The sequence below is a fragment of the Chinchilla lanigera genome, unplaced genomic scaffold, assembly GCF_000276665.1.
Source record: "Chinchilla lanigera isolate Chin_1 unplaced genomic scaffold, ChiLan1.0 scaffold00169, whole genome shotgun sequence".
NCBI lineage: Eukaryota > Metazoa > Chordata > Mammalia > Rodentia > Chinchillidae > Chinchilla > Chinchilla lanigera.
In genome coordinates, this window is record NW_004955570.1 from 1,429,316 (window position 1) to 1,454,820 (window position 25,505).

General features: G+C 58.1%; 1 protein-coding gene across 1 annotated transcript; it reads left to right on the plus strand.

Annotated features, from left to right (window-relative positions):
* On the plus strand, positions 1–25,505 carry Ppp2r4 (protein phosphatase 2A activator, regulatory subunit 4). The gene is made up of 10 exons (XM_005413611.2): positions 1–255; positions 4,852–4,949; positions 6,752–6,838; positions 10,854–10,979; positions 13,293–13,410; positions 14,303–14,402; positions 15,158–15,282; positions 16,653–16,753; positions 20,619–20,726; positions 24,246–25,505. The coding sequence occupies exons 1-10, from the start codon at positions 225–227 to the stop codon at positions 24,321–24,323; spliced, it is 972 nt and encodes a 323-aa protein (XP_005413668.1). The 5' UTR covers positions 1–224; the 3' UTR covers positions 24,324–25,505.

Here is a 25,505-nt window from a genome sequence, read left to right on the forward strand (position 1 = left end):
GCCGCCGCCGGCCGTTGGAGGGCGTGCTCCCGGCGTGCCCCGCACCGGCATGGCGGCGGCCATCGCGGGGGTGCCTTCGAGTCTCGCTTCTCTGTGGTAGCCGGTCGGTGCTCGTTTCTCTTCCGCAAGCTCGGAGTTCGTGGCGGGAGCTGGGTCAAGGGAGGGTGCGGCTGCGACGTTGAGCAGAGCCCGCGGAGATCCGGGCCGGCTGCTGGCGGGAGAAGATGGCCGAGGGCGAGCGACAGCCGCCCCCAGGTAGGGCCGGCGGGACTGTGGCCGAGGCCAGGGCCGGGGCCGGATCGGCGCCCGGCGAGGGGGCGGGGAAGGGGTGTGGGGCTTGGAGCGGGGCCTCGGGTCGCGAGATGTAGAACTGGGGAGGGCAAAGGCTGATGGGCTCCGGGGCGGAACAGGAGTTGCAGGGCCTCGGGAAAGGGGAGCTCGGGGGTGGGTGGGGGAAGGGCCTGAACCGAGGCTGCCGAAAGCGGTGGGGGGCGCGGCGGGACTTGGAGAGCCCGGGCTGCCCAAACCCGAGGTCGGGATTCCAGAGGGGACGTTTCCCACGTTTGAACGGCGCGTGTCTCGGTGAAGCTCCTGACCCGGTGGGACATTTGTCAGCGACAGAGGGACTCCGGCGGCTGCCGTTTTCATTGGACCTTGCTGGGATGGGCCTGGGCCTGCCTTGCCCTGTTTCAGCCTCCTCCACACCTCGGCCCACCTCCTTGCCCTGTCCCTCTTGGAGGCCCGACTCTGGGGTTTCAGTGGCTGAGAGTTTATGGGGGGAAACTGCCCTTGGTGTCTAAACCATTAATTTAAAAAGGCTGGTTCTGCAAGGAGATGAATGGCAGGCGTCCCCGTCTGTAACTTTTGTTTACACCGTGGCCTCATTTTACTTGGGCTCAGATAACTGGGATGGAGATACCAGGGAAGGATCGTACACGGATCCCTTTCTTGGAGGAGAACGCTGCTTGCTGACCTCCTTTGAGCTAAGAAGAACTGGACATAGATAACATTGAAAATTCGGACAGGAGGAAGTAGGTTGGCCAAACATAGCTAATGTTTTGAAAGCGTTTGATATTTCTTCCACCCTGCGTCTCAGGAGGGAGAAAATTTGAGAATCAGAAGAGGTATCCCCACTATGCTCCCCTCCCCCAAAATGATGAATAAAGTGCTGAGTTTGGTCTGTTACAAAAGCAGACGTTTGTTTTAGCTTGTACAGAACCTCTGCGCTTGTGCCTTGTGTGTTGTGCCGATGACATCAGGAGCTAGGAGATACAAAGCAGCTGGACTTAGCAGTGAATGCCTGTGCCTCTGGGGACGAATGGGGAAATGTGGGTGCTGAAGGAGAAAGGCCCACAGAGGTTACCTGTGGCTCCTGCTGAGATCCACGTGTCCCCAGAGGTGGCCATACAGTTTGAGGCTACCTTTTGGATCCGTGGAAAGAAGTTCTGGTTAGACAGTGCAGCAGTAAAATTTGGATTTTGGCTGGCATGTCCCATTCTCTGTGAGCCTTAGTTTGCCTGTCTGTCTTTCTTACTTCCTTTACTTTGTTTTTTGAAACAGTGTCTTGTTATGTAGTTCGGGCTGGCTTTAAATACCTGTGTAACCTAGGCTGGCCTTGAAGCCTCGGTGATCCACCTGCCTCAGCCTCCCAGTGCTGGGATGACAGATGTGCGCCACCGCACCCAGCAGTCCCCTTTTAAAATGAAGATATTCCCCGGAGTGGTTGCATACTCCTATCATCCCAGCACTCGGGAGGCTGAGGCAGAAGGATCATGAGTTCGAGACCAGCCTGGGCTACAAAGTGAGCTCAAGGCCAGCCTGAACTGCGTAGCGAGGCCCTGTCTCAAAAAGACCAAAAGAAATAAAAAATAAAAAATAAAAAAAAATAAGATACTTCCTTCATGGAGTTGTAATATATGTTCAAGCAAAAGATGTGAGAGTTTGTGTGGGACATAGAGGGTAGTCACTGAACACTGCTCTTCTTGGCCTGGTATAGGTTGAATATGTACACCTGTTTTCCAGTGGTAGATGATAATCTGGAATACTCATGGATTTTTAGGAACATCTTTAAAACTCTGGATATTGTTGTCTTATAAGGGAGGTGAGGGGTCCTTTGTCAGAGACAGATTTAAGGCTGCAGAGACCAGTGCAACTTCATTTCTCACAGTCCTGTCTTTGAAACCTTTTTTTGGCCCAGATGTGATCCCAGCCCTTGGGGAGGCTGAGGCAGGAGGATCACTGTGAGTTGGAGCCCAACCTGGGCCACATAGTGAGTTCAAGGCCAACCTGAACTATAGCAAGACCCTGTCAAAAACTAAAGAAAAGAAAACTTTTTTTTGACCTGGGGCTGTGTATTCTGGCAGCCTGTGTACGTTTGGGGAGTGCTTTTGCAAGGCTTCCTGTGAGATAGCCTTGGCCTTGGCCGACGGGCTCTCTTGGCCTGTGCGGTGTCTGGAGGGCTGTTCCTTGCTGGGAAGAGTTCTGGGCTGTCAGTGTTCCCAGAGATCATTTTGCAGATTTGATTATTTGGAATGTGGAACACATTTCCCCGTAAAAGCCATGTGGTTGGGTTACCAGCCTGGCGTGCAAAGCTTATTATTTAGCATCTTACCTAAGTAGCAATTTACTAATAGTAGGGGCCTCCAGTTATTATGGGCCTGGTGAACAGGCTTGCAGGGGAGGAGGAAGAGGGCTTTGGTCTCTTTTGGGGCCCTGGTTTGACTTTTCAGTTAGGCATTGTCCTTCTCCAGAGGTCTCCAGATCTCTTGGCACTTTTCCTCTCCTCAGACCTCTCCAGGCAGGCTCTTAGCACCAAATGTCACATGTTCCAGAACCTTCCTAGGTCTCTGTTCCTTTTTCTCCGTGCAGCTGATGTGAGCTAGGTTTCAGGAGGAAGGCAGTATTGGGTGAGTTTATGTTATGTTGAGCCCTTCATGCTTCTAGAGATGTTTCTTAAAAAATTTTTTTTGAGATAGGGTCTTGCTGTGCGTTTCAGGCTAGCTTTGAACTTGTTATGTAGCTCCGGCTGGCTTTCACTGATGGTGGTCCTTCTGCCTCAGCCTCTCATGCTGAGATTATAAGCATGTGCTACCATGCCTGGCTGAGAATTTAAGTTGTTAAAGGAAACGCTGACCAGGCATGGTGGCTTACTCCTGTAATCCCAGCAGTGGGGAGGCTGAGGCAAGAGGATCACCTTGAATTTGGGGCCAGCGTGAACTACATAGCAAGACCTTGTCTCAAGAAAAAAGAAAAAATACAGAAATGCTTACTAACCTATGATACCTCTAACTGTGGGTGGAGGCCCACAGACTCCTTGTCCCAAACCATGGTGGCTAGCTGTGTTTTAGAATTCAGAGTTGCTCATATTTTGGAAAGTATCACCACATCATCAACAAAATTATTTCAGCAAAACATATAAATACTTGCACTAAGTGGATTACACAAAGCCTGTAAATGTTTTCAAGTCAGTTTAGGTTTGGTTCTAGATGAGCTTATAATTTTTTTAAAAGCCACTTTGGGTTTTGGAATTATGAATAAGGGATCAGGGCTTGTGTCTCCCGCTTTCACAAAGTGGAGAGAGTTCTGTGGTGCGGGCAGGATGTTTTGGTTTTGGTGTGAAGCTGGCCTCTAGGTCAAACATTGAACTGTGTTGAGTATTGCTCTTCCCTCAACTTCTAGAATTGCAGAATTTCCATTTAAAATTGTCCCCCCCCATAAGAGCACTATAGGCTGGTCTTAAAAGTAATATGTACCTTTAAAAATGGAAGTCTTGCCAAGTGCGGTGGTACACGCCTGAAATCCCAGCCACTTTGAAGGCTGAGACAGGAGGATCACAAGTTCAAGGTCAGCCTTAACAGCTTAGACTCCATCCATCCCCTCTTAGAGATGAACAAAAGCAATTTGGTTTAAACTATTACATTATTCCAGTGTGTATACTACTATGTATACGTGTTATTTTTAATAGGCTGCAGTTGTTTTGCTAAGAACAAGGTACTAAATATGATACAGTGCAATTTTTTTTTTCCTTTTAATATCTGGGCTGTCTTTCCTGTGTCCATACTATAGATTTTATATGGCTATATTACTTATCTGTCAACTTATTGATTGCTGTTTGGGTTGTTTCTCTTTTTTTTCCATGCGGTGAGCACCCTGCGTGTCTGTGAGTGCATCTGAAGGGAGCGCATCTGTAAGCAGAGCTATTGGTCCAGTGGCAGTTTTCACTCAGGATGGAGCTGAGTTGCTCCTTAGCAGGCCCTGCCCAGTAACACTTCCGTGGAGGCGACTGGCATTTCCTATTTTCCCCTCCCAAATCAGCGTCAGATGATTTTAAGCTGCTAGCCTTATCTGGACAGGGGATCACGGGCACTTTCACCTGTCTTTGCTCATTCAGGAGGTTGGTGGTGGTGGTGTCCAGTCCTGGGTACAGTGTGTATTTTTCTTCTGATGGTGCTCTCAGGGTGGCAAGCAGGAGGCGAGGGCATGGTTATTGAGCACACTGCCAGTGCCTTGTTTTTTATTCCTCACACAGCAAGGAAGGCAGGAGGCTAGTGGGCCCGGCTGACGTGCATCACTGTGTCCTGGAGGACAAGGGTGGTCTTGAGAGGGCTTGGGTGTTGGAGTCTTGGTTTAAGGGTGAGAGGGATCTTTTGCAGCTGGGAAGCAGATCTAGGGATGGAGGCAGGAGAGGGGAAGGGGAAATCAAGGACTCAGATGCCACAGTATATGTGCCGACTCCCTTTGATGAATGTATTCGTTATAAGTCACAAATATGTGTCAGAAGAGAAAAGGTTACACAGGGAAAAGCGGGAGGTAGTCTGTTTCCCTAACTGCCTTCTCATTTTCTTTTTCAAGAGTCTTCAGAGGAGACTCCTCCAGCCACACAGAACTTCATCATTCCAAAGAAAGAGATCCACACGGTTCCGGACATGGGCAAATGGAAGCGCTCTCAGGTACTGGCATCTGCACCGTGACATCAGAACCCGGCCGAGGACCTGGGCTTTTCAGCTGTGCTTTTGTCGGCATGACCAGGCGGCGCGCCTCTGGGCTGGCTCGCTCTTGGCCCCTGAGTTATCAGAAGTCAGGGAGGAGGAGGCAGGGGACTTGGCTGTCCCCTCTTGGGGCGGCCCTCAGAGACACTGGGGCAGCAGGGCCCCAGGCTGGGCTCTGGCACTCTGGAAAGCCCGTCTCGCTCTCGTTCCCTGCCCTTTGAACCTGGTTCTGGCTGAACACAAGTGTCCTGAGAGACGAGTGGGCACTGCTCCTTGGCTGCGGCGAGTGTGGAGGTGGCAGCCAGTGTACCAGCGGGAGGAGAGGCTGTCTCCTGGCGCGTCGGCCGGGGCCGTGACTAAGTAGCTGGCAGCTGGGCCGAGCGCATAGGGCGGCACTGGCTTTCTCTGCTGCTCGGCCCAAACGGTCGGCGAAAGATCTAGCTGTGGCTCCTAGGCCTGTGGTCCACGCTGTGGAGTGGTGGAGGCTGAGAAGGGGCATTTCGAATGCTCAGAGAAGGCTTTGGGCCCAGCTCTAGTCGGGCACCTAGGCCTGGTCTGGTCAGCTGGGTGGAGGGTGTCAGACAGATGGACAGACGGGCGGCAGGCATGGGCCCCGCATGCTTGGCAAGCTGTCCATGGGCGTCTGCTGCGCTCGCGCAGAGCCCTGGCCCCAGCCTCCACGTTTGGCCCTCACGCAGGTTTGGGGTAGCGTGAGCCTCCCGCTTTCCCAAGACGGTTGTTGTGTCTGTTCCAGCTCCTCACGGGATAAAGGCCTCAGTCCCCTCAGCTGCTCTAGGGGCCTGGCTCGGGTCCTTTCGTCATCACGGTTGCTCTGCCTCTGAGTTTCTCAAGCCCAGCACCTCTTCTTGCAGAGGGCTGGCCTGCGCCTGGGGACATCTCCCCTGGCACCACCCAGCAGACAAGAGCAGTGCTCCTTTCCCCAGTTGTCGCTGCCAAAATATCTTGAGGCATAGTCAGGTACCCTGTGGGAGCCAGGTTGCCCTGAACCTCCCTGAGCCTAAGCCTGGCACTAGCTCGTGCACCCCAGTGTGCTCTGAGGGACGCTTTCCCTGGGCTGGGGAGACGCTGGAGATGACCACGCACTCTGCTGGAGGGTCCTGGTGGAGGACCACTCTTCTAGAAAGCGTGCTGCTGCTCAGGGCTGTCCTGGGGTTGGGGAGGAGGAGGAGGCAGAGGCCTTGCCCTTCACACCTGCGTCCCCGGGGCCTGCGCCTCAGTGCTTTCTGCTCCCCGTGCCGGTACCCTGCACCCCAGTGTGGAGGAAGGGTTGGGTACAGGTGGGCCTGCTGTAGGCAGGAGGCAACTCCTTCTCAGGCATCTGCACAGCAGCCAGGGGCCCTAGCTGTGTTTCTGGGACTCCTGGTGGTGGCCTTGACCGCCTGGTGGTGTCTTGTGGGGAGGAACACCCAGGCCTCAGCTTTGGGGTGAGGCCGGCAGGCTCCATGCTCCATGTCCGAGGAGGTCTTGGGCAAATCTTTTCTCCCTCTGAACCTTGGTCTCCTTAGCTGTAGAGTGGGGACAGCAACAGCGCCTTCCTCATGGGATGTCACGTCAAGGCCTCCGCAGCCGTTGTGAGGGCTTGGTAGACTGGCTGGAGCTGGGGTTGCGGTGGTCGCTGGGCTGCTGGCAGGGTGGGGGTCGAGGGTTTGTCCTCACCTGTTGACTGCTGCCCCGGGCTGGGAGCCAGCACAGCTTGGCCAGGCGGGTCTCACCTCTCTCTGACCCTCCCTTCTCTTTGATAGGCGTACGCAGACTACATCGGATTCATCCTCACCCTCAATGAAGGTGTGAAGGGGAGGAAGCTGAGCTTGGAGTACACAGTCTCCGAGGTGGGTGCGGCGGGTGCGGGCCCTGCAGAGGCCGGGCCAGCCAAGCACACGGGTAGTTTGTGTTTTGCTGTCACAGCTCTCCCGTTTTATATAATGGGGATCAAGGCAAACATGCAGTTTAATAAACTGCGTTGCTGCTTACTAGTGTTTTGTTTTGCAGTGCTGGGAATTGAGCCAGGGGCTCCAGCTTGCAAACACTCCACTACTGAGCTACACTCCCAGCCCTAACTGGTGTGTTATATAACTTTTGAAATTTAAAAAAAGATGACACCCAGGTGTGGTGGTGTACACCTGTACTCCCAGCACTCTGGGAGGCTGAGGCAGGAGGCTTGAAAGTTTGACCCCAGTTTGGGCAACTTAGTGACTTATTGAGACCCTGTCTCAAAAAAAGGGTTGGGGAACCTCGCTCAGTGCTCAGGCCCTGGGTTCCATTCCCAGTACCACAAAAACAGAACAAAAGTGCCCGTGTTCCTGGAGAGATCGCTAGTGAAATACGCATCAATGAACACAAAAGTCGACCTCTCTGTTTTCCCGTACGCCCAGCTCCCGGGCAGCCCCGGTGCCAGCACATGGCCCAGGACATGGAGAGCCCTTCCTCGGCTGTGGAGGAGGGCTGCCGTTCGGAAGGGTCCTGTGCGCACCTCGGGGGCCTTCTTTCCTGAGGCCTCCGACCTAGAACGGCAGTGCCCAGTCGGCATGTGCTTTCCCACCTGTGGGTTCACACTGTGTGTGTGCGCTTGCTGGTTCTTTGACCCAGGTTTGTTTGTGTTGGAAGGGCAGCGGCCTGGGGCAGCTTGGGGCTGTTGGTCCTGCAGGCTGTTTGTTGTCACGGTGCCATCTCCCAGGACTAGTCCCAGTGGCCTCTGAGGGTCATAGCCTAGTTGGCCCAGAGCCACCTTGAGCCTCTTACTTGAGACAGCAGGGCCTGCACCATCTCCCTGTTCCTGGACTACCCAGCCTCTAGCTACACCCACTGGCCGCTTGCCCTGGCCCAGTTTCTCCATGTGTCCCGAGGCCAGCCCTGCCCCGGCCACCCGCTGTCGCGCCACCAGTGCACCCACCTCTTCCCAGCCCACACTGGCTGCTGGAGGCCTGGGGCCTGTCCTGCCCACCGTGCGGAGCTGGGTCTGTGCTGGGGCCAGGCAGCTTCTCTGGGCACAGGCTGGCAGCGGAGGAGAGGTCTTCTCCTGGGGCATGTGGCAAAGGGTCCCCAGAGCTGTTCTCCGGGCTGGGCTGTTGCGGAAGAGCTAATTAAAGGGGAATGGTGTAATTACCCCAGCAAATGGTTGGCTGCCAGATTCCTTTTGGGTCCCTCAGTTGTGCTTGAGACGACAGGAGGTCTGTCCTGCTCAGGTGTGGTCTTCCCCAAAGAGCTGCTGTTGTGGCAGGATGGCAGCACGTTTACGTGTTGGGGTTCCAGAGTCAGGCTGGCAGCGTTCGCTGGTGCGCCACTTCCAAGCCTAGTGACCTTGTCCCGTCTGACCCTGTGTCCTCATCTGTAGAGTGGGAGCAGGTGCATGTGTGTCCCTCCATGGAGGGTCTTAGCCCCGTGCCTACACACCGCAGGTGCCTGTGCTCTTCTTAGTTGGTACTAGTGACCCTCAGTTCTGACCCTCAGCGGTGCTGCTGCTGTGGCTGGAAGTCCTCATTCGGTGCTGATGTGCGACTGCTCCTCCCTCGGGGGCAGAGGGGTGGTTCTGGTCTCCAGATGCCTCCTGGTTTCTGCCTACAGCCGTCAGGGGTAGCAGCAGGTGTGGCTCAGGGCATGTGGTGGTGACCAAAAGCAGAGCTCTCATCGCGTGTCGTCCTCTGCCTCCTGCGGCACCACCAGCAGCTGCAGCTTCTGCCCGCCAGAGTGGAGGACAAGCGAGGATGTGGTTGGTCGTCCACACTGCGCCTGGAAGCTGTCCTTGATTATCCCTGCCCTACGTTTGAGAGCTAACATTGATTTGTCGAAAGCAAGGGTGATGGTAGATGGAAGGCTTATTTTTGTTCTTTTTAATTTTATTTTGTATTTCTTTACGCTGAGGACAAAATAAGAAGTTGGCTAGTTTTAGGGAAGATTTTCCTAGTCCATAAAATCCAGAAAGAAAGCACAAGCTCGGGCTCAGGGGATTGAGAGCTCAGATTTTCCTTTGTGCGCTGCAGGTTCCAGTGTGCAGTCTGTGCCTGGAGTCCTCCTCCCAGCAGGCCAGACAAAGGGACAGCCCCGGGGAGGAAGCCCTCTCCAGAAGGGTTATTCAGTGGCCAGCCAGCTGAGCAACAGCTGGGACCTGGCTCCTGCTGGCCTCCAGCCACCTGCTTTATCCCCTCAGTGCCTGGAGACTGCGTTTCCCAGGGACCTGCTGCCTCCTCGACAGCCGTGGCCTCAGTTGCTGCAGGAGGGCAGGACTGTTCAGCAGGTCTCAGGGACCAGCACCTCAAAAGCCAGGCTGTGGCAGCACCCGCCATCAGGTCACACTGCCAAAAGGCAGCTTTGTGCCCCAGCGCTCTGCCCTCAGGCGGGTGTTGGAGGGAAGTTGCCCTTCCCACAGGAAATACCTCCTGTGCTCCTGAATGGGTGAGGAGAAGCCAGAGAACGGCAGGTCAGCATCGCATCACATGGTGCCAGGAGCTCTGTGTGTCACCTGAGCTGTGCAGCCAGGCCCAGCAGCCAGCACCTGTCCCACTAGCCCCAGCCCACCCCAGGTGACGCAGTGCCCTGGGCACTCTGACCCCCATGGGGAGCCTACAGGTGAGGCCTTGCTGTCTTAGCACAACTTTACCTATGGGAGTCACCGCGCTGCTTCCCCAGGAGTGCCCAACCCCTGAGCTACATCTTTAGCGCTTTCTTTTTAAAAAAAAAAAATTTAATTTTGAGACAGGGTCTCACGAAGTTGCCCAGGTTGGGCCTGACCCACGGTCCTCCTCTCTCAGCCTTCTAGAGCGCTGGGCTTGCAGGTGTGCACACCACGCCCAGCCTGGGTTCCTCCTTCACCAGCTGTTTCCCACAGACTTCGGTAAGATCTGCTCCCGGCAGGGACCTGCGGCCCTTTGCGCGGGACTGTTCGCTAAGCCAGCCGCAGGAGTGCTCCAGCCTCCTTCGCAGACCTGCTTTGTAGTGGATGGCCTCCCCCCGCCGCCCCCCAGCACGTTTTCTAGCCAGGTGCCTCCCATACCTGTGCCACCCTCCACAGCACTTTCCGAGGTTGATTGCCCCCCTTTCCTGTGGCGCTGTCTATGGCGGCAGTGTGGTGGGAAGTCACCCAGACGTGCGACAGCGAGGCATTCTCTGCACCCACACGCGTGCACCAGCCCCGTGAGACTGCTCACGAGAGTCTGTGACGTGGTGATAGACAGCGAGGCGCGTGCTGCCGTGGAGTGGGCTGTGAGCGGCTCTGTGCCTCAGAAAGTACGGTGCAGTGTCCTCACGCTGGCGACAGAGAACCAGAGGCTTCAGGGCCGGAGGTATAGCTGAGCGGCACACTGCCTGCCTGGCGAGTGCAAGGTCCTGAGTTCGATTCCCTGCACCAAGAAAAGAGTCGTGGAGGCTTCAGATGCACGGCCGCCTGTCTGCCTTCCAGGTTCTTGGCGCAAGCGTCAGTCTGCGTTCCTCGTGCTGAGGCAGGACACCGGGCCTTAAAGGAGGGCAGGGTTAGTTTGGCTCACGGTTTCAGCCGATTGTTCATTTCCGGGTGGTGGGCTATTTGGTTGTTTGCTTCCTCTCTCCTTCCTTTATTCAGCTAAGGGCCTGAAGAGACTCCTGCTTCATGAAGGTCAGGCTTGGGGTCGTGCTTCTCCCGCGGCCCCTCCTGGGTGGCCTGGCTCTAGGAGCGGTGCTGCGGCTGTCCATTGGACCCTGTGGCGTGGTGCTCCTCCCTTGGCGCACTCTCCCTGCCCCGCTGAACTCCTTCACGTCCAGGACGGTGGGCAGAGGGGCCACAGGAGCGCAGCACACTGCTGACATACCTGCTGTCACTGCCTGGCAGCTCAGGGGGGGCCCTGGTCACTGACTTGGGTCTCTCTCACCCCACAGGCCATTGAGAAGTTGGTCGCTCTTCTGAACACCCTGGACAGGTGGATCGATGAGATCCCCCCAGTGGACCAGCCCTCGCGCTTTGGAAACAAGGCCTTCAGGACCTGGTATGCCAGGCTCCACGAGGTGAGGCCTCTGCAGTGGGGCTGGGGCAGGGCGCAGCATCACAGAGGTGGTTACAGGGTCAGTGCGTTTGCCCAGATCCCCACCCGCTCACCCTTGTCCCAGCTGCCTCCTGGGAACTGCTGCCATAGTTACACAACCCAGTGCAGAAGGCCTTTTTATTTTTTGTTTTGTTTGTTTATTTGTTTTGGTAGTGCTGGGCATGGAAAAACAAGCGCTCTACCACTGAACTACCACAAGGCTGCTCATTAAGTCACTGTATTAGCAGCAGATGGGCCCACCTGGAAGGCTCACAGAAAGACACCTGCGCAGCTACACTGTGGAGCACTGTGCAGCTGTGAAAGAGAACAAGACAGCTGTAGGGACTCTGCTCCCGAACCCCTTGCAGTGCTGCGCATGGTGCGCTCCCTGGTGGTGAGAAGGGGAGGTGAAAGTGTGCACCTGCGTTCTCAGCGGCACGGGAATGTGTTTTTCGAGTTCCTTTAGAAATGCTGGCCAAGGGCCGGGGTATAGCTCAGTGGTGCAAGTGCTGACTAGAAGTACTGGCCAGCCGGGGATATAGCACAGCGGCATAAGTGCCTGCCCGGCAACTGCAAGGTCCTGAGTTTGATTCCCGGACCAAAAAAAAAAAAAAAAAAAAAGAAATACTGGCCAATTGAAAGGGTCCCAGGTCCTTTTTGCCTCTTAACAAAGAATTGGATGAAACCAGACAAAAACAGTACCAAAAGTTTATTTGAAAAGTGATGGGTGGATGGTATGGGAGAAAAGAGCCCTGCAGAGCTAACTTGGGCAGAACAAGAGAAAAAGAAATAAAAGTGCATGCTTTGTCTGAGAAGCACAGCAGGAGCTCTCATGGGAAGTCACAGTAGCAGTTTTGGGAACCTGGTCTCTTACGCTGTCCACATCTCATGGGAGCTCCTGAGAAGTTCTACATGTGGGAGCCCCGAGAACTACCTGGGCTATTGTGGGATCTTGGCATTGACAGGTCCAGCTCGTTTCCCCAGGCAGCTTTGCCATGCCCTGTCTCCTATGTCACAAGGGTGCGCAGGAGACTTAGAGAGCTGGGCTGTGTGGGTGGGGAGACTGGGGCAGAGCAGGACTTCTCCCTGCACCCTTTCCTCAAGTTCTTGTTGTGTTAGTTTTTTTTTTCCCCAACACTGTGTCTCAGTGTGTAGTTCAGGCTGGCCTGGAAAAGCAGTCCTCCTGCCTCTGCCTCCTAAGTGCTGGGATCACAGGTGTGCACCACCACACCTGGCAGTTTTTATCACTGAAGATGTTTCCTGTTCCGAGCACACAGTCCAGCCTCTGAGCCCGTGCCCAGAACGGGAGCGCAGTCTGCCAGGTGGGCCTGGGGGTCCAGGTGGCCGCCAGCTGTTGAGGAGACTCCTGTGCGAGGGTCCACTGCTGAGCTCGGAGAGCTGGGAGAGCAGGGTGCAGTGGGCGGGACCCAGAGAGCGCAGTCTGGGGCAGGTGCTGCAGGGCATGTGCTCGAGTGTTTGCGTAAGACTTGTATTAAGGTCTGACTTAGGAGAGAGCTGCTGAGTCCTAGCTCTACAGCTTGATGGATCTTTACATGTTTTTGCCATCGCCCACATTAAGCTACACTGTTCCAGCTCTAGCAGAGCCCTCCCACTTGGTGTCCCCCTGATTTCTAGCCCATGTATTGATTCTCCCAGCTGTTTTTGAGCTTCCTATCCGTGCCGGCCTCTTTTGCCTAATACTCCCGCTGTGAGCTTCGTCATGTTGTGTGCAGCGACAGCTCCTTGTCTCTCCTTGTAGTTCCATGTTTGGAACATGGCACAGCTCACTTATTTCATCACTGCTGAGCGCTTTATTTTGGCTGCTGTAAAGAATGCCACTTGGCTCGACACAGTGGCACACGCCTATGATCCTAATGACCCGAGAGGCTGAGGCGGCAGGATTACAAGTCAAGGCCAGGCTGGACAACTTAGTAAGACCCTGTCTCAAAGTAAAAAAATAAATTAAAAAGGACTAGAGGTGGAGCTGTGGCTCAGTTGGTAGAGCACTTGACTAGCACAGGTTTAGTGCTTAGGTGCCCCTCCTCCAGTACATGAAACCCTCCTGCTGGATTTATGGAACAGGGTCTTGCTGGCCTGAGGGTGTGGAGGGAGGTGGTGACTATGGGGACAATAATCCTGACTCCCCAAGCCGATTCCCTGGGGGTGCCGCAGAGCCACCCCACGGCCCTCCTGTTGTGTGAGAGTGCGTGCCCCCTTGTGACCGTCAGCACAGTACTCCCCTGCCCTCCCAGGCACTGCCTACTCTGCCACTACTTTGTGTCTCTCGTGCTGTCAGGAAGCAGAAAACTTGGTGGCCACGGTGGTCCCCACCCACCTGGCAGCTGCTGTGCCCGAAGTGGCTGTTTACCTGAAGGAGTCTGTGGGCAACTCCACACGCATCGACTACGGCACAGGTACGGCGCCTGCTGGAGGGCTCTGTGGCCCCCCCCTTAGTTGTGGGGCTGCTTGCATCTTGCTCTGACCATGTACGAGGTTGCCACCCTGCAGCCCTTGGGGCCAGCCGGGTCCACGTCGGGGAGGGTGCAGTAGTGGGTGTGAGCGGCTGATGCTGCGACTCTCGCTGGGTCCATGGGGGATTGGGGGGGCGCCGATGCCACACGTGCCCGCGCCGGGCTCACTGCTGTTCTGGTGAAAGTGGTCTCTGCGAGCACTGCATCTTCGCTCAAGTGAGCACCTGCTGTACCTTGAGACAGCTGCTTCTGCCAGTTTTGAGAAGTGAGAGCGCTGCTTTGGTGGGTTCCCCGCTCCCCGAGGCCCGGTCTCCAGCCTGTCCTTTGCTGCTGAGCTCTTTGGATCTGTCGTCCATGCTGGTCAGGCTGACTGGACTTGGAGGAGAGGGGCTGCCTGCACCCCTGAAAAGCAGGTGCTGTCTGGGTTGGGGCCGCTGCTCTGTCCCTTCCCTTCTTCAGTGGCCCCAGGGACCCTGGCTTTTCCTGCGGAGCCCGAGTCAGAGCACCGATTGGGCAGTGACTGTCTGGCCGCTGTGCCCAGTGGCCTGCTCCCGAGCGCAGGACTCATGCATCACTGTCCACCTGGTGATGACGGACAGTGCCTGCCAACCTCGTGGGTGCTCCATAAACCAGGTGGGGTGGCCGGGTGGCTTCAGCCTGTTTGGTGTCAGCAGTCCAGGCCTCTTAGCAGAATTACAGCACTGGCAGCTCTTGACAGGACCGAGGTCTCTGTGGAGGGAGGGGCCCCATCCTCTCCACGTGGCCTTCTGCTGCCAGGGCGACGGAGAACAGCCCCAGCCTTTTTCCAACTGTCAACTTCAGCCTCTCTCCTCAGGCCATGAGGCAGCCTTCGCCGCTTTCCTCTGCTGCCTCTGCAAGATCGGCGTGCTGCGGGTGGACGACCAGATAGCCATCGTCTTCAAGGTGTTCAACCGGTGAGGAGGGAGGGGGGGCGGCCAGGGGGCCAGGGCCGAGGGTCTCTTGTCTTCCTCCTCCTTCCGGTCGGATGGACACGAGGGTCTCCCACGGGCTTCCCAGCTCTCATCCTGACCAAGCCTGGCTGTGGATGGGTCCCGGGCAGCTCCTCGCACCAGCTTCACATTCTCCTGCCAGGAAGGCCAGGCAGGAAGCGCGCCTGTGGCCTTCGTCCCAGGAGCCTCCTTCCGCATGCTTCATCCTCACCCCAGCCCTGGGACGCAGCAGGGAAACCAAGGCCCAGAGAGCTCACGCCTGCCCAGTTAGCCCAGGCCAGCAGGTGGCCCTGGGTGTGCGGAGCCACTGCTCTCCCACAGGCCGGCCGTGCTGGGGTCCAGGCTCGCTATGTGTGACAGCCTGCAGGTGGTACACCGGGCCTCTGGTCACGTAGAGGACGGAGATGGACAGGCCTGGAGCCGCTGTCCTCGGACTCCCACCCCTTCTGACAGCACCCGAGTTTAGGGAAGTAGGGCTCCTGCTGAGCCCCGCGAACTGTCCACCACCGCAGCGTGAGAGCCCACTTTCCAAGTCAGCGTTCTCTCTGCCCGGCCAGAAGGCTGAATATGTGTGCCTCGTGGTTTGCTGTGCACCCGCTGGGCTCTCCTGCCGCAGCGGGCGCGTCACCAGGGAGGCTGTGCTTTCTGACCTCCGCCCCCAGCAGAGCGGGAGCTGCCCTCTGACTTTGGCCCTTAACCTTTCTCGCTCTCCTGCGCAGGTACCTGGAGGTCATGCGGAAACTCCAGAAGACCTACCGGATGGAGCCAGCTGGCAGCCAGGGCGTGTGGGGCCTCGATGACTTCCAGTTCCTACCCTTCATCTGGGGCAGTTCGCAGCTGATAGGTACTAGCTGGGGGGCTGCAGACCCTCACCTCACCTCTCCCGCTTCCCTTCCTGCCCAGGACAGCCAGGGACAGCCTATAAAGCGGGCCTCAGTGTGACTACTGATGGAGGCTGCTTGCCGTCCTCGTGCTGTGAGCCCTCAAGGCCTCCTGGGGGCGCTGGGGCGGCAGAGAGAGGCTGAGTGCCTCGAGAGGGTGGGCAGGGCCGCGGCTGGAGTAAGGGTGCGTGCCTGGTGCACAGCGGCCTGGTGTGCAGAGCCGCACTCCTCGCAGCAGCTGCGGGGTTTTCTGTGGAAAGTGGGGGGCTCTTTGCTTTGGGGACCGCTGTTGTCCACTGTTACTGTGGAGCCGTGTGCAAGGGGCCGTCAGGGAGCTGCTGCCGAGTGCTGAGGCCTGGCCTGCTTCCTGTGGGGCTGTACCTGCTCGGCAGGCACCGAGTGTGCCAGCACACACACCTCTGCCCCGGCCCTCCTTTGGGCGCTCAGCTGCTTGGGACCCCTGGGGGCAAGCAGGTGTCCTCTCGGTGTGGGAGGGACCGCCCACCAAATAACTTGCTGCATGTCAGGCCTGCTTTTGCCGCCCAGGTAGATTACCCGGCTGCCGAGGCCGCTCGCCTCCCTGGGAAGTGTCTCTGGCAGCCCTTAAGGCAGCGTGCTCCGTACTGTCCCTGGCGTTGTCTTGTGCTCCGGGATGTTCCTGGTGCGGAAGCTGAGTCTTGGAGGTGACCTCCCTTGTCACCGGAGCGCACTCCCTCGGCCTGGCCCCTGACAGCAGAGCCTGCGCACGGGAGGGTCCTGGGCTGTTTGGGCACCACGCATAGTTGGCAGTAGTTTTCTTAAGGAAGCGTCTTCTCCAAACCGCGGAAAAGATAGCATAGTAAACAGGAGCTAGCGTCGTGGTGGTTTCTTACCATTATCGAGTGTTACGCTCGATACTCGATTGTGTCCGTGGTTTTCTGTAACTGGCAGGGTGGTGGCTTTGTTTACACCAGCCTCACCGCATAGCGATGGGGAGCCAGCCCTGCTGTGGCGTTGTGGTGGCCTGGTCACTAGGTGAGGAGTTCTTCAGCTCCATGAGCATCTTTCTGTCAGTGCTGGGCAGTGAACACAGCCCCGTGCCCACTGAGCTCCCCCCACAGCCCTCCATTGTAGTCTTGTGGGGTCACCACCGCGTGCATGGTCCCGAGTGACGGACCAGTGACCACATGCTCGTGACTGCGCCCAGGGCGAGGTCCTGTGCTGGTCCTCCGAGGTAGAGTGTTGAGACCCCCGGTGAGGCTGTGGCCCCTGGGCGGTGTCCAGTGTGCTCGGCTGGGTGCCCAGGCGGTATGCGGGCCGGGTTCTGAGCCCCAGGGCTCTCTGCTCTTCCCAGACCACCCATACCTGGAGCCCAGGCACTTTGTGGACGAGAAGGCCGTGAACGAGAACCACAAGGACTACATGTTCCTGGAGTGCGTCTTGTTCATCACGGAGGTGAGGCAGGAGGGCCCCGTGACCACTGCACTCAGTGAACTGAGGCTGGTGGCTTAGCGCAGCCGGAGGCGCTGCCTGGAGGTGGCAGGGCTGGCCCCACAGGTGGCTATTGAGAGGAAGCCCCCCCAAAAAAGCAAGTCCCCCCACTGGACTCCCTGGAAGGGTGCACCAGCTTTTGGCCAGCCAGGATGTCCTTGTCTGCATGGACTCCACTGAGGGTCTAACACTTGGACACTCGTCAGGATTACCTGGGACTTGGTAACTCCAGCTTTCGGAGTCAGAATGTTTGAGGACAACAGCCAAGGCCTGTATTTAGATTCATCTGCCAGGCACTGGAGGATCCCAGGCTCCCAGGGGGCATCCCTTGCTTCCTGGGGGCGTCAGGACTTTCAGTTCTGTCCCATGTCCGCCACCGCATATTTGCAAAGGGCGCCCTGGCTGTGTGGTCTGCATTCCCGCCTCCCAGCCGCCTCTGTGGGGCTGCTCTCCTGGCTGTCTTCTCAGTGCCCCCGCCCCAAGCCTGCTTAGCAGCCTCAGCTCCCTGCTCCTCCTGGTCAGCATTCGGCTCAGGCTTCTGCCAAACTCCAGAGGCCAGAGGGGAATGACATGTTTTTTTCCAAGTCAGCAGATGGAGCCGGGACTGACGGCTGGGCGGCCACCGCTTCCTTCTCAAGATCTGCTGCCTTCAGCAGAGTCACAGGCTCAAGGTCGTGAGGACTCCAGGGCAGCCTGGCTGCTGCCTTGAGAGCCAGTCACGCGCTGCTGTCCATGTTGGAATGGGGATCTGCGGAGCCTGGGGAGCCCCCAGGATGAGGAGGAGGAGGAGTGGGCTGGGGAGCAGGGACGCTACTTGAGGCCCAGTGATGAGCTCTTTGGGCTCCCCCTGGCGGCTGCTCAGGCCCTGGGGTCCCAGTCAGTGATTTTAACAAGCAGACAAGCCAGGCCACACTCCAGGATCTATGAGAATAGGTTTCATGCTGAAGCTGTGTTTTTGGTTGGTTGGTTAGGTTGGTATGAAAACCCAAAAGCTCAAATTTGAGACCCAGGTCCTCTGCAGGAAGTCAGGCCTAGGGGCCACTAGGTGGCAGCAAAGGCACACGGAACTCCGGATCAGTACCATTTAACTGCGAGCCTTGGAGAGAGCGGAGGCGGGCTGGCGCAGTTTTTGGCTGATCTGCATCTTCTCTGCAAAGCCTGGCTTTTCACTTTAGGCCTGGGGTCTTGGACAGGGTGTTGGCGTGGATGCCAGCAGGGGCTGCCTCAGGAGCTGCTGTCCGAGGGCCCCCTTCTCCCCACTGGCCAGTGAGGCTGGACTAGGGTAGTTGCTGGTTGCAGCACCCATTGTGTCCTTTCCCAGGTGGACAGCATTGGCACCCTGTCAGCCGGTGGCCTGGCCTTTGGTACCAGACCCTGGGGCTCAGGAGCCCGGAGGCCCTCGGGGGCTTCTGTGCTCTTGCTTGGGAAGGTTGCAAGGTTGCCTCTGGAGACCCAGAAATCCTGAGGCTCATGCAACTAGGAGGTGAAAGAAAACACAGGAAGTTGGGGTGGAACCCAGCCCCGCTACCCAGTCTCCTGCTGGACCCCTTGTATCCCTGGCCATCCTGGTTGAGGCCCCCCCACCCTGCAAGGCTTCTGCTGCTGCAGGAAATGCAGCCCTGGCGCCTTTAAGAGCCCAGGGCAGGCAGGAAAAGAATTTCAGTTTCAGTCTGGCTTCTAAATTTGGAGTTTTGGGAAGGGAGGGATCAAATTTCAGCTGGAAGGGAAGGAGCTGACAGGAAGGCGCTGTGCAGAGCCTCCCCCACCCCGCCCATCCCCCTCCTTACTGACAGAGGAACCATTTACAAAAGGCCGATTCTCTGGGGAGTGGAGAGGCAGGAACGCAGCGTCTGTGAGTAATTTCCTGCTCAATATGGCTGCTCTGACTCACGATTCCCCTGGGGTCACTGCGGGACTGCAGCCTGCCTGCGTGCTCGCTCTCGCGCTTCTCCCTTTGTGGCTAGAATAAGCTGTCTTTTGGTTTTTTGTTTTTGGGGGTTTTTTTTTGGTCTCCTCACCTCGATTCCTTTTTGCCTTTGCCTGTTTTCCTTTCTCAATTTGCAGTCTCCTTCCGAAGGACTTAAGGAGGCCTCGGGTGCTGCAGCCTGCAGGGCTCTGTCTTGCAGGGGCTCTGCAGGTTCCTTGCCCTGGTTCAGCCAGCAGGCCAGGGGGGGTTCTGGGGGCGCATCCCAGACCCTGTAGGCAGGGCTGCTGCAGAAGGCAGAGCCCCATCCCTGTGCGTCCCTGTGCTTCCTTTGCGAGGGCTGGAGCCTGCAGGGTGCCCCTGGGGTTAGGCCTGGAGAGTGGAGTGTCCCCAAAGTGCGGCGGTCCCTGAGCCTCATGGGAGTGGGCAGGGGCAGCAGGGTGGGGCGCCTGGAAGGGGCGGGCTGGTGGGGGAGGGAGAGGCTGGGGCGAGGGTGTGGGGAGCTGCCCAAGAAAAGCCTTCCGGGGATGGGGGAAGGGGCGCCCTGGTCCTGCCGTCCTGAAGTCTGTCATCCTTACTACTAATCCTGGGGGCTGTGACAGGCTCTCTAGGGACTTAGGCGAGGAAAAGGAATGACAGGGACAGGTTTTTGACGCACATCTGAAAGATTTAGTCAGCGTTGCCCTTACTGGACCGTCCAAGGCCCAGCGTAGTGGGGAGCCAGGCGGCTGTCACAGCCGCAGCGTGTTCTCGTGCGCGTGCCCCACCGTGAGAGCTTAGGCTTTTCCTCCCTGAACAGCCTCCCCTCCTCCTGGGCCTCCACGCACAGCTTCTGGAGCCTTCCACCCACTCCAGTCCAAGTCTCCTTCCTTGCCAGACTCGGCCTCTTTGCTTTTCCATCTGTCTGTGCAGCCTGAGGCCCAGGTGCTGAGGCTGCTCCCCGCAGAAGGCTGCTGCGGGCCAGGGGAGCGGCGAGGGCGCTGCGAACTGCGCGGCTGATGGCTGATGGCTCGGCACATCGCCCTCCAGGCACTGTGGTTTCTGATGTCATGGGCGCTGTGCTGGGCCTGCTGCACAGCGTGCCCTTCCTTCCTGGAGGCTTGGGCCCTTGGGCAAGAGGAGGGACCTGGACAGACTGTCCTGCGCCTGCTGTGGTTGTCACCCCTGGCCTCTCAGGCTGGGGCGGGCTGGCCTTCTAGATAAACAGACCTTTTCCTGCAAGTGCCCTGCCTCACGTTGGCCCCTGTGTTCCCTCCCACCTCCCGCCATACACAGGGCACAGGGCGGCCCCACCGTGCCCCTCCCAGCCTCTGCCTTTGCCCTGCTAGCTTTGCCTGGCTGTTGCAGACCGGGCCTGCTGTGGAGCTGGGCAAGAAAGATGTTCTGCCACCGGGGGAGCTGGAGGAGCCACCCCGCTCCTGGGAAGAGTGCTCTTTTCTTTTTTGAGACGGGTGTCTCGTTACGTAGTTTAGACCAGCTTTGAACTCACTCACATAGTCCAGGCTGACCTAGAACTTACGGCAATCCTCCGTCAGCCTCTCAAGTACTGGGAGTACAGGTGTGCACCACCATACCTGGCTTAGGGAGAGATTTCATTTTCCCAAGGCTGCTAGATTTGGTGGTAGTAGGAACTGGACCCCACTTTTGGATGTGAGAGAAAGGGAATCCTGGGGGTGGACAGGGAGGTTATATTTGCTCAGCAAACTTGAAGCTCAAACACACCCATCCCTGGCACTTGTGTGTGCTTGTATGTGTATACCACATGGCGCATATTCCGTGGCTTGGCCCTGTGTGTGTACATGCGTGCGTGTGTGTGCACGCATGAGTGAGAGGGAGGGAGGCAGACAGACAGCGCCTGTTGCCGGGAAGCAGGGCCCCTCCCCAGATGTGGCCTCTCTTGTCCAGATGAAGACCGGGCCATTCGCAGAGCACTCCAACCAGCTGTGGAACATCAGTGCGGTCCCCTCCTGGTCCAAGGTGAACCAAGGTCTCATCCGCATGTATAAGGCCGAGGTGAGTGTGGCTGCCTGCGTGCTTGGCAGGTGTGGTACACTGCTGTGCTGTGGCCTTCCAGCCACGCCCTCTGGTGCTTGGGGGTGGTAGCAGTGTGCTGGGTGGAGGCTCAGTCTGGCCTGTGTCAGTGCAGAGGCTGAGCAGCACCCTGCTGCTGGCAGCGGGCTCTCTTCCCACCTGGTCCAGCTGAGTTCGGGTGACACAATGACCAAGGCCCTTCCACGCCCAGCAGCCTGAGTCCCCCACGGTGACAGGAAGCAAGCGTTCTCGGAGTGGGGTGGCCTGGAGGCATTGTGCTAATGGTGCTGTCAAGCTGCAGTGTGTGACTGTAGACAGGTGGAGGCTGGCGGAGGCCGCAGCTGGCACTGTCCTGATCACTTCCGGTGGCCTTAGAGACTGGGCCAGCCTTGGTCCCTGAGCTCCCCCTGCTGGGAGGCGGCTTCCCCTTGCCTGCCTGATGCCTTCTGCCCTCTTGCAAAAAGGGAGGGAGCAAGTATCTCCCTGCTCACATCTTGGGATTGTCTTTGGCCAAAAAAGACCTGGGTGTGCAGTGCTCACTCACCTGGAGCGGGGCTGGGAGTCCCCGGAGTGCCTCCTTCCGTTTGTTTCAGTCCTCAGGCTGTTCCGGCCTTAACTCCCCGAGGGGTCTCAGCCTGTGCAGCCTCCTGACTTGTGGCCTTCCTTCCTTCTCTGGGAGGGCTGCTTTAGGTCTGCTTCCTTCCTCGGTCACCAGAGGGAGGACAGCAGGAAGGGAGTGAGAGGCTTCCAGGGATCTGGCTCCTGTGCTGCCCTGAAGGGGTTAACTGTGCTGGAACTGCAGCGCTGAGGCCTGGCTCTCTTCCTCCGCCCCTCCCCCTTGGTCCCCTTCTTCTGGACTTCACATCCTGTGTTTAGGTTCCAGCCCACATACCTCTCTAATCTGAGCCTCCCTTGCTGGGGCTGCCCAGGCTCCTTCCGGCAGCTGCCCCGCCCAGCTCTCCCTGTCCTGAGAACCCAGGTCACTGCCCTCTGTCCTGTCCTTGCTGACAGGCCTCCCCTGCCAGTCCCACACGGGTGCTGCTGGGGCACTGCCACCCTGTGGGGCACTCCCCCTGCCGAGGCTGCCTCCGCAAGGGAGGAGTCCACGGCTCCTTGACGCTTCCAGAGGCAGGAGAGCTACAGACCGGCAGGCTGAGGGAGGGGGAAATTAAGATTCAAGGTGAAGAGGCTGAGGAAGGAGGATGGCAAGCTTGAGGCCATTCTGGACAATTTAGCAAGACCCTGTCTCAAAAAAATAAAAGGGCTGGGAAGGTAGCTCAGTGGGAGAAGGCTTGCTTCGCCCGTGTGCGGCCCTGAGTTTTGTCCCCAGTGCTGCAAAAAAATTCAAAATGATGGCGCAGCACACAGAACTGGACAGTCTGTGACGTAAAGGTGGCTGGTACCTTTACAGTTACTGACCACGAGGGACTGGCTGGGAACTGCGTGAATTCCAGAGGTGTCCTTCCCGAAAAGATAGCTGTGCACGCAGGGGTGGTGGGAGCTTGTGTGCCCTGTTGCTGTGTGAGCTAGACTGCTTTGTAGGGTGCTCACTTGGTTACAGACCTCGAGTCTTCGTGGTGCTCAGCACTCACCAGTGGCATCCTAGCAAGTAGCCCTTAGTCTCTGGTGCCCAGGAGCCTGTGGGGCTGTGTGCGCCGTCCCCAGAGGCCCCAGGAAGGATGTTCTTCTCTGGCTAGTTCTCAGTCCGCAGGGGGACCTTTGTGGCCCCAGCCTTGATGTCCAGAGATCAGCAGGACCTAAGTTGGCAGGAGTGGCATTAGGTGGCCTCAGAATTTGGGACTACCTTGTGTTTTCAATATGCTGACCCAAGCTTTATTTATTTATTTTTTGTTTTTTTTGGTTTCACTGTGCAGTACAGGCTGGCCTTGAGCTCACTTTGTAGCCCAGGCTGGTCTCGAACTTGCAAGGATCCTCCTGTCCCAGCCTCCCAAGTGCTGGGATTACAGGCGTGCTCCACCACGCCTGGCTCAACCTTTATTTTTATTTACTTACTTTTTTCCTGCAGTACTGGGGATTGAACCCAGAGCCTTCGACATGAGCTGCAGCCCTGGCTCTTTTAATTGTTTTGTTTTGAGAAAAGGTCTTACTGAGTTGCCCAGGTTGGGCTCAAACTTACCGTCCTCCTGCCTCAGCCTCCTAGAGGGTTGGGATTACAGAATGGGCCACCACACCGGCTCGAACGTGGTCTTCTGAGGTGAAGAACCAGGTGCCCTCACGGGTCCTGTGTGACAGGGTCTGTCTGTCCTGCAGGCCTGCTGTGCAGAGCCCTGGTCCTGGGGGGCTGTGAGGAGCAGGCTGAACGGACCTAGCTCTGCCAGGTGCCACAGCGCTGAGAGAGGCCGTGGTGCTGCAGGCTTTTCCTCCTTGGAGCAGGACTTCCTCTCCTTCAGCCCCTCTGCCACAGCCCAGCCTGGTCGCCTGTGGCCCTAGGGTTCTGAGAGCGGAGTGGAGAAGCCTCCACCCCTGCCCCTCTAGCCTTTGCGGCTTCTCTGGTGAGAGCTGGAGGCAGGTTGACTTTTGACCCCTTCTGGAATTCAGGGCCCTGGGGGCTTTTAGCAAACTCCTACCACTTCCGGATGATATCAGCACAATGGCAGCTGCCTTGCCTCCGGCCTGGATCTGCTGCTCCAACCCACAGCCCCTCCCCAGCAGCCTGCACCCCACTTTCCCGCACCTCTGGCCTTGCTGACCACCCAGACCCCGTGCACACTCACATACCCCTCCCCGCTTGGTTCTGCAGCTGGTTTCCGAAGTGGAGTGGGCCGCTTGTGGCACCCCTTTGTCCCTCATAGGTTAGAGTGAGGCCGGCTGCGTGTTGCACCCCAGTGTTGCACCCCTGCTGGGAGGTTGTTGCCCTGGCTGGAGGTGGGTGAGGAGCCCAGGCTGGCCTAGGATCCAACCTCCTACTGCCCGATTGTGGCCTGGGGCGGGAGATGGGCGGCGCGGCACTGTGGCCTTGGCCGGAGTTCCCAGGTAGGCCTGTCCATCTGCAGGGCGCAGGGCGCAGGGCTCAGCCGCCAGTGTGTGCTGTGTCCTTGCGCCCCCACCCCCACCCCGCAGCACTGCTGGGAACGGCCTGGGGGGCTGTCAGGTGGCTCCTTTTGTCTCACTCCGCAGTGCCAGGGCCACTTTTGCAGTCCCGATCCCTGAAAACTGGAGCAAAGGAGCCCTGGCCTCTGCTCAGGCTGGGCTCAAACGTCCCCTCGCCACCAGGCCGGAACTGGGGCTAGGCGGAGGGTGCCGTGTTGGGAAGGCCCTTCTTGCCTCTTGTGTCCATTTCCCCCTGGGCCAAGTGATGTCACTTGGCTGCCTGTCATCTGGGCTTGGCTTCCACTTTGTAGGTTGGATTCCTACCCGCCTTCCCGCATGGTTTATGGTCTGACTGCTGCGGTGGGGCTGTTGGGTAGGGAGCAGGAGAAACAGGTGTCCCCCTCTCGGACAGCCCTGGCCCCTCACGCTCCGCTCTGCCTTTCTTCACAGTGCCTGGAGAAGTTCCCTGTGATCCAGCACTTCAAGTTCGGGAGCCTGCTGCCCATCCACCCCGTCACCTCCAGCTAGGAGGCCCGGGTTGCACAGCCACCCAGGCTGGGCTCCTGCGCCCTCGCCACCCCAGCCCGCCCCGCCCCCGTCCTCGTTCTTTCTGTTTGATGAGAGGCTGTGTACTGGGCTGGGGTGCTGAGCGGCGTTTGAGGAGGGGACAGCGCTTAGGGCTGAAGGACCAAAGTATGGCCAGTGTCCTGACCTCTGTTGGCCAGGCAGAAAGAGAGGGGCGGAGACCCCACTCCTGTTCCCAGCCTCCCTCTCCTCCCTTCTCTCCTGCAGTCGCACCGGAGACCGGCGGCTGTGGGGAGTGGCATCTTGCTGTTCCCATTGCTTTCTCCCCGCTTTGCCGCCCATGCCTTAGAGAGTTGGAGTTCTGTTCCTTGCAGGGCGGCTGGCTGCAGGGCGAGTTCGGGTGGGTGTCTGGGTGTCCGCTGTGGGCTGGAGACGGAGGCTGGTCCTGGCCATGGGCTGGGTGGTGAAGAGGCTTGTTCCACCCTCCCAGGCTCCTTCTAGAGGCTGCCCCTGGGCTCGGCTTTTGTGGGCCTGGGCCCTTGGCTTGGCCAAGGGGTCACCAGCTGTGGTAGCTGCCCTTTGGGTAGGTGCTGGGCTCCTGGGAGGGCTCAGTGGGTTGTGTGAAGCTCCCAGAGCTTTCTCGGCAGGGAGGGGCGTCAGAGACTCAGGGAGGGGCTTGGGGCTGATACCTGCAGGCCTCCAGGCCTGGCGGCTGCAGCCACTGCTTCACTGCTGTGACTTTCCTGGGGTGCTCAGCCTGCTCTGCTCCCCTGGGCAGGTGGGTGCCGGCCTGGCCAGGTGCTCCTTGTCCTCGCGCCTGTATGACGGGATGGGGTGAGGGATGGCTCTGAGTGCCGGGCTGGACCGAGGGGCAGCGTGGGGTGCTGGTGGGCGTCTGCCCGTTTCCTCCTGCCCTGCCCGCTGCCCTTCTCCACCCACTTCCTGGGTGTGGGTCTGTGGAGCCTGTGGGGAGGGCACGCTGAGAAGCACAAGCCGGGGGCTCAAGCCCGGACCAGCTGTGGTCTGGGCGGAGAGTGAGACAGGATCGAGAGCCCCAGATGCAGATGCGGAGAGGCAGGTGCAGCCTCCTCCCCGGCCAGACCATCGCCTCCTGGCTCCCTGTTCCCGTGGGCCCCACCCTGCGCCTTCGTTGCTGTTCTGATTAAAGCCTCTGTTTGCACCTGT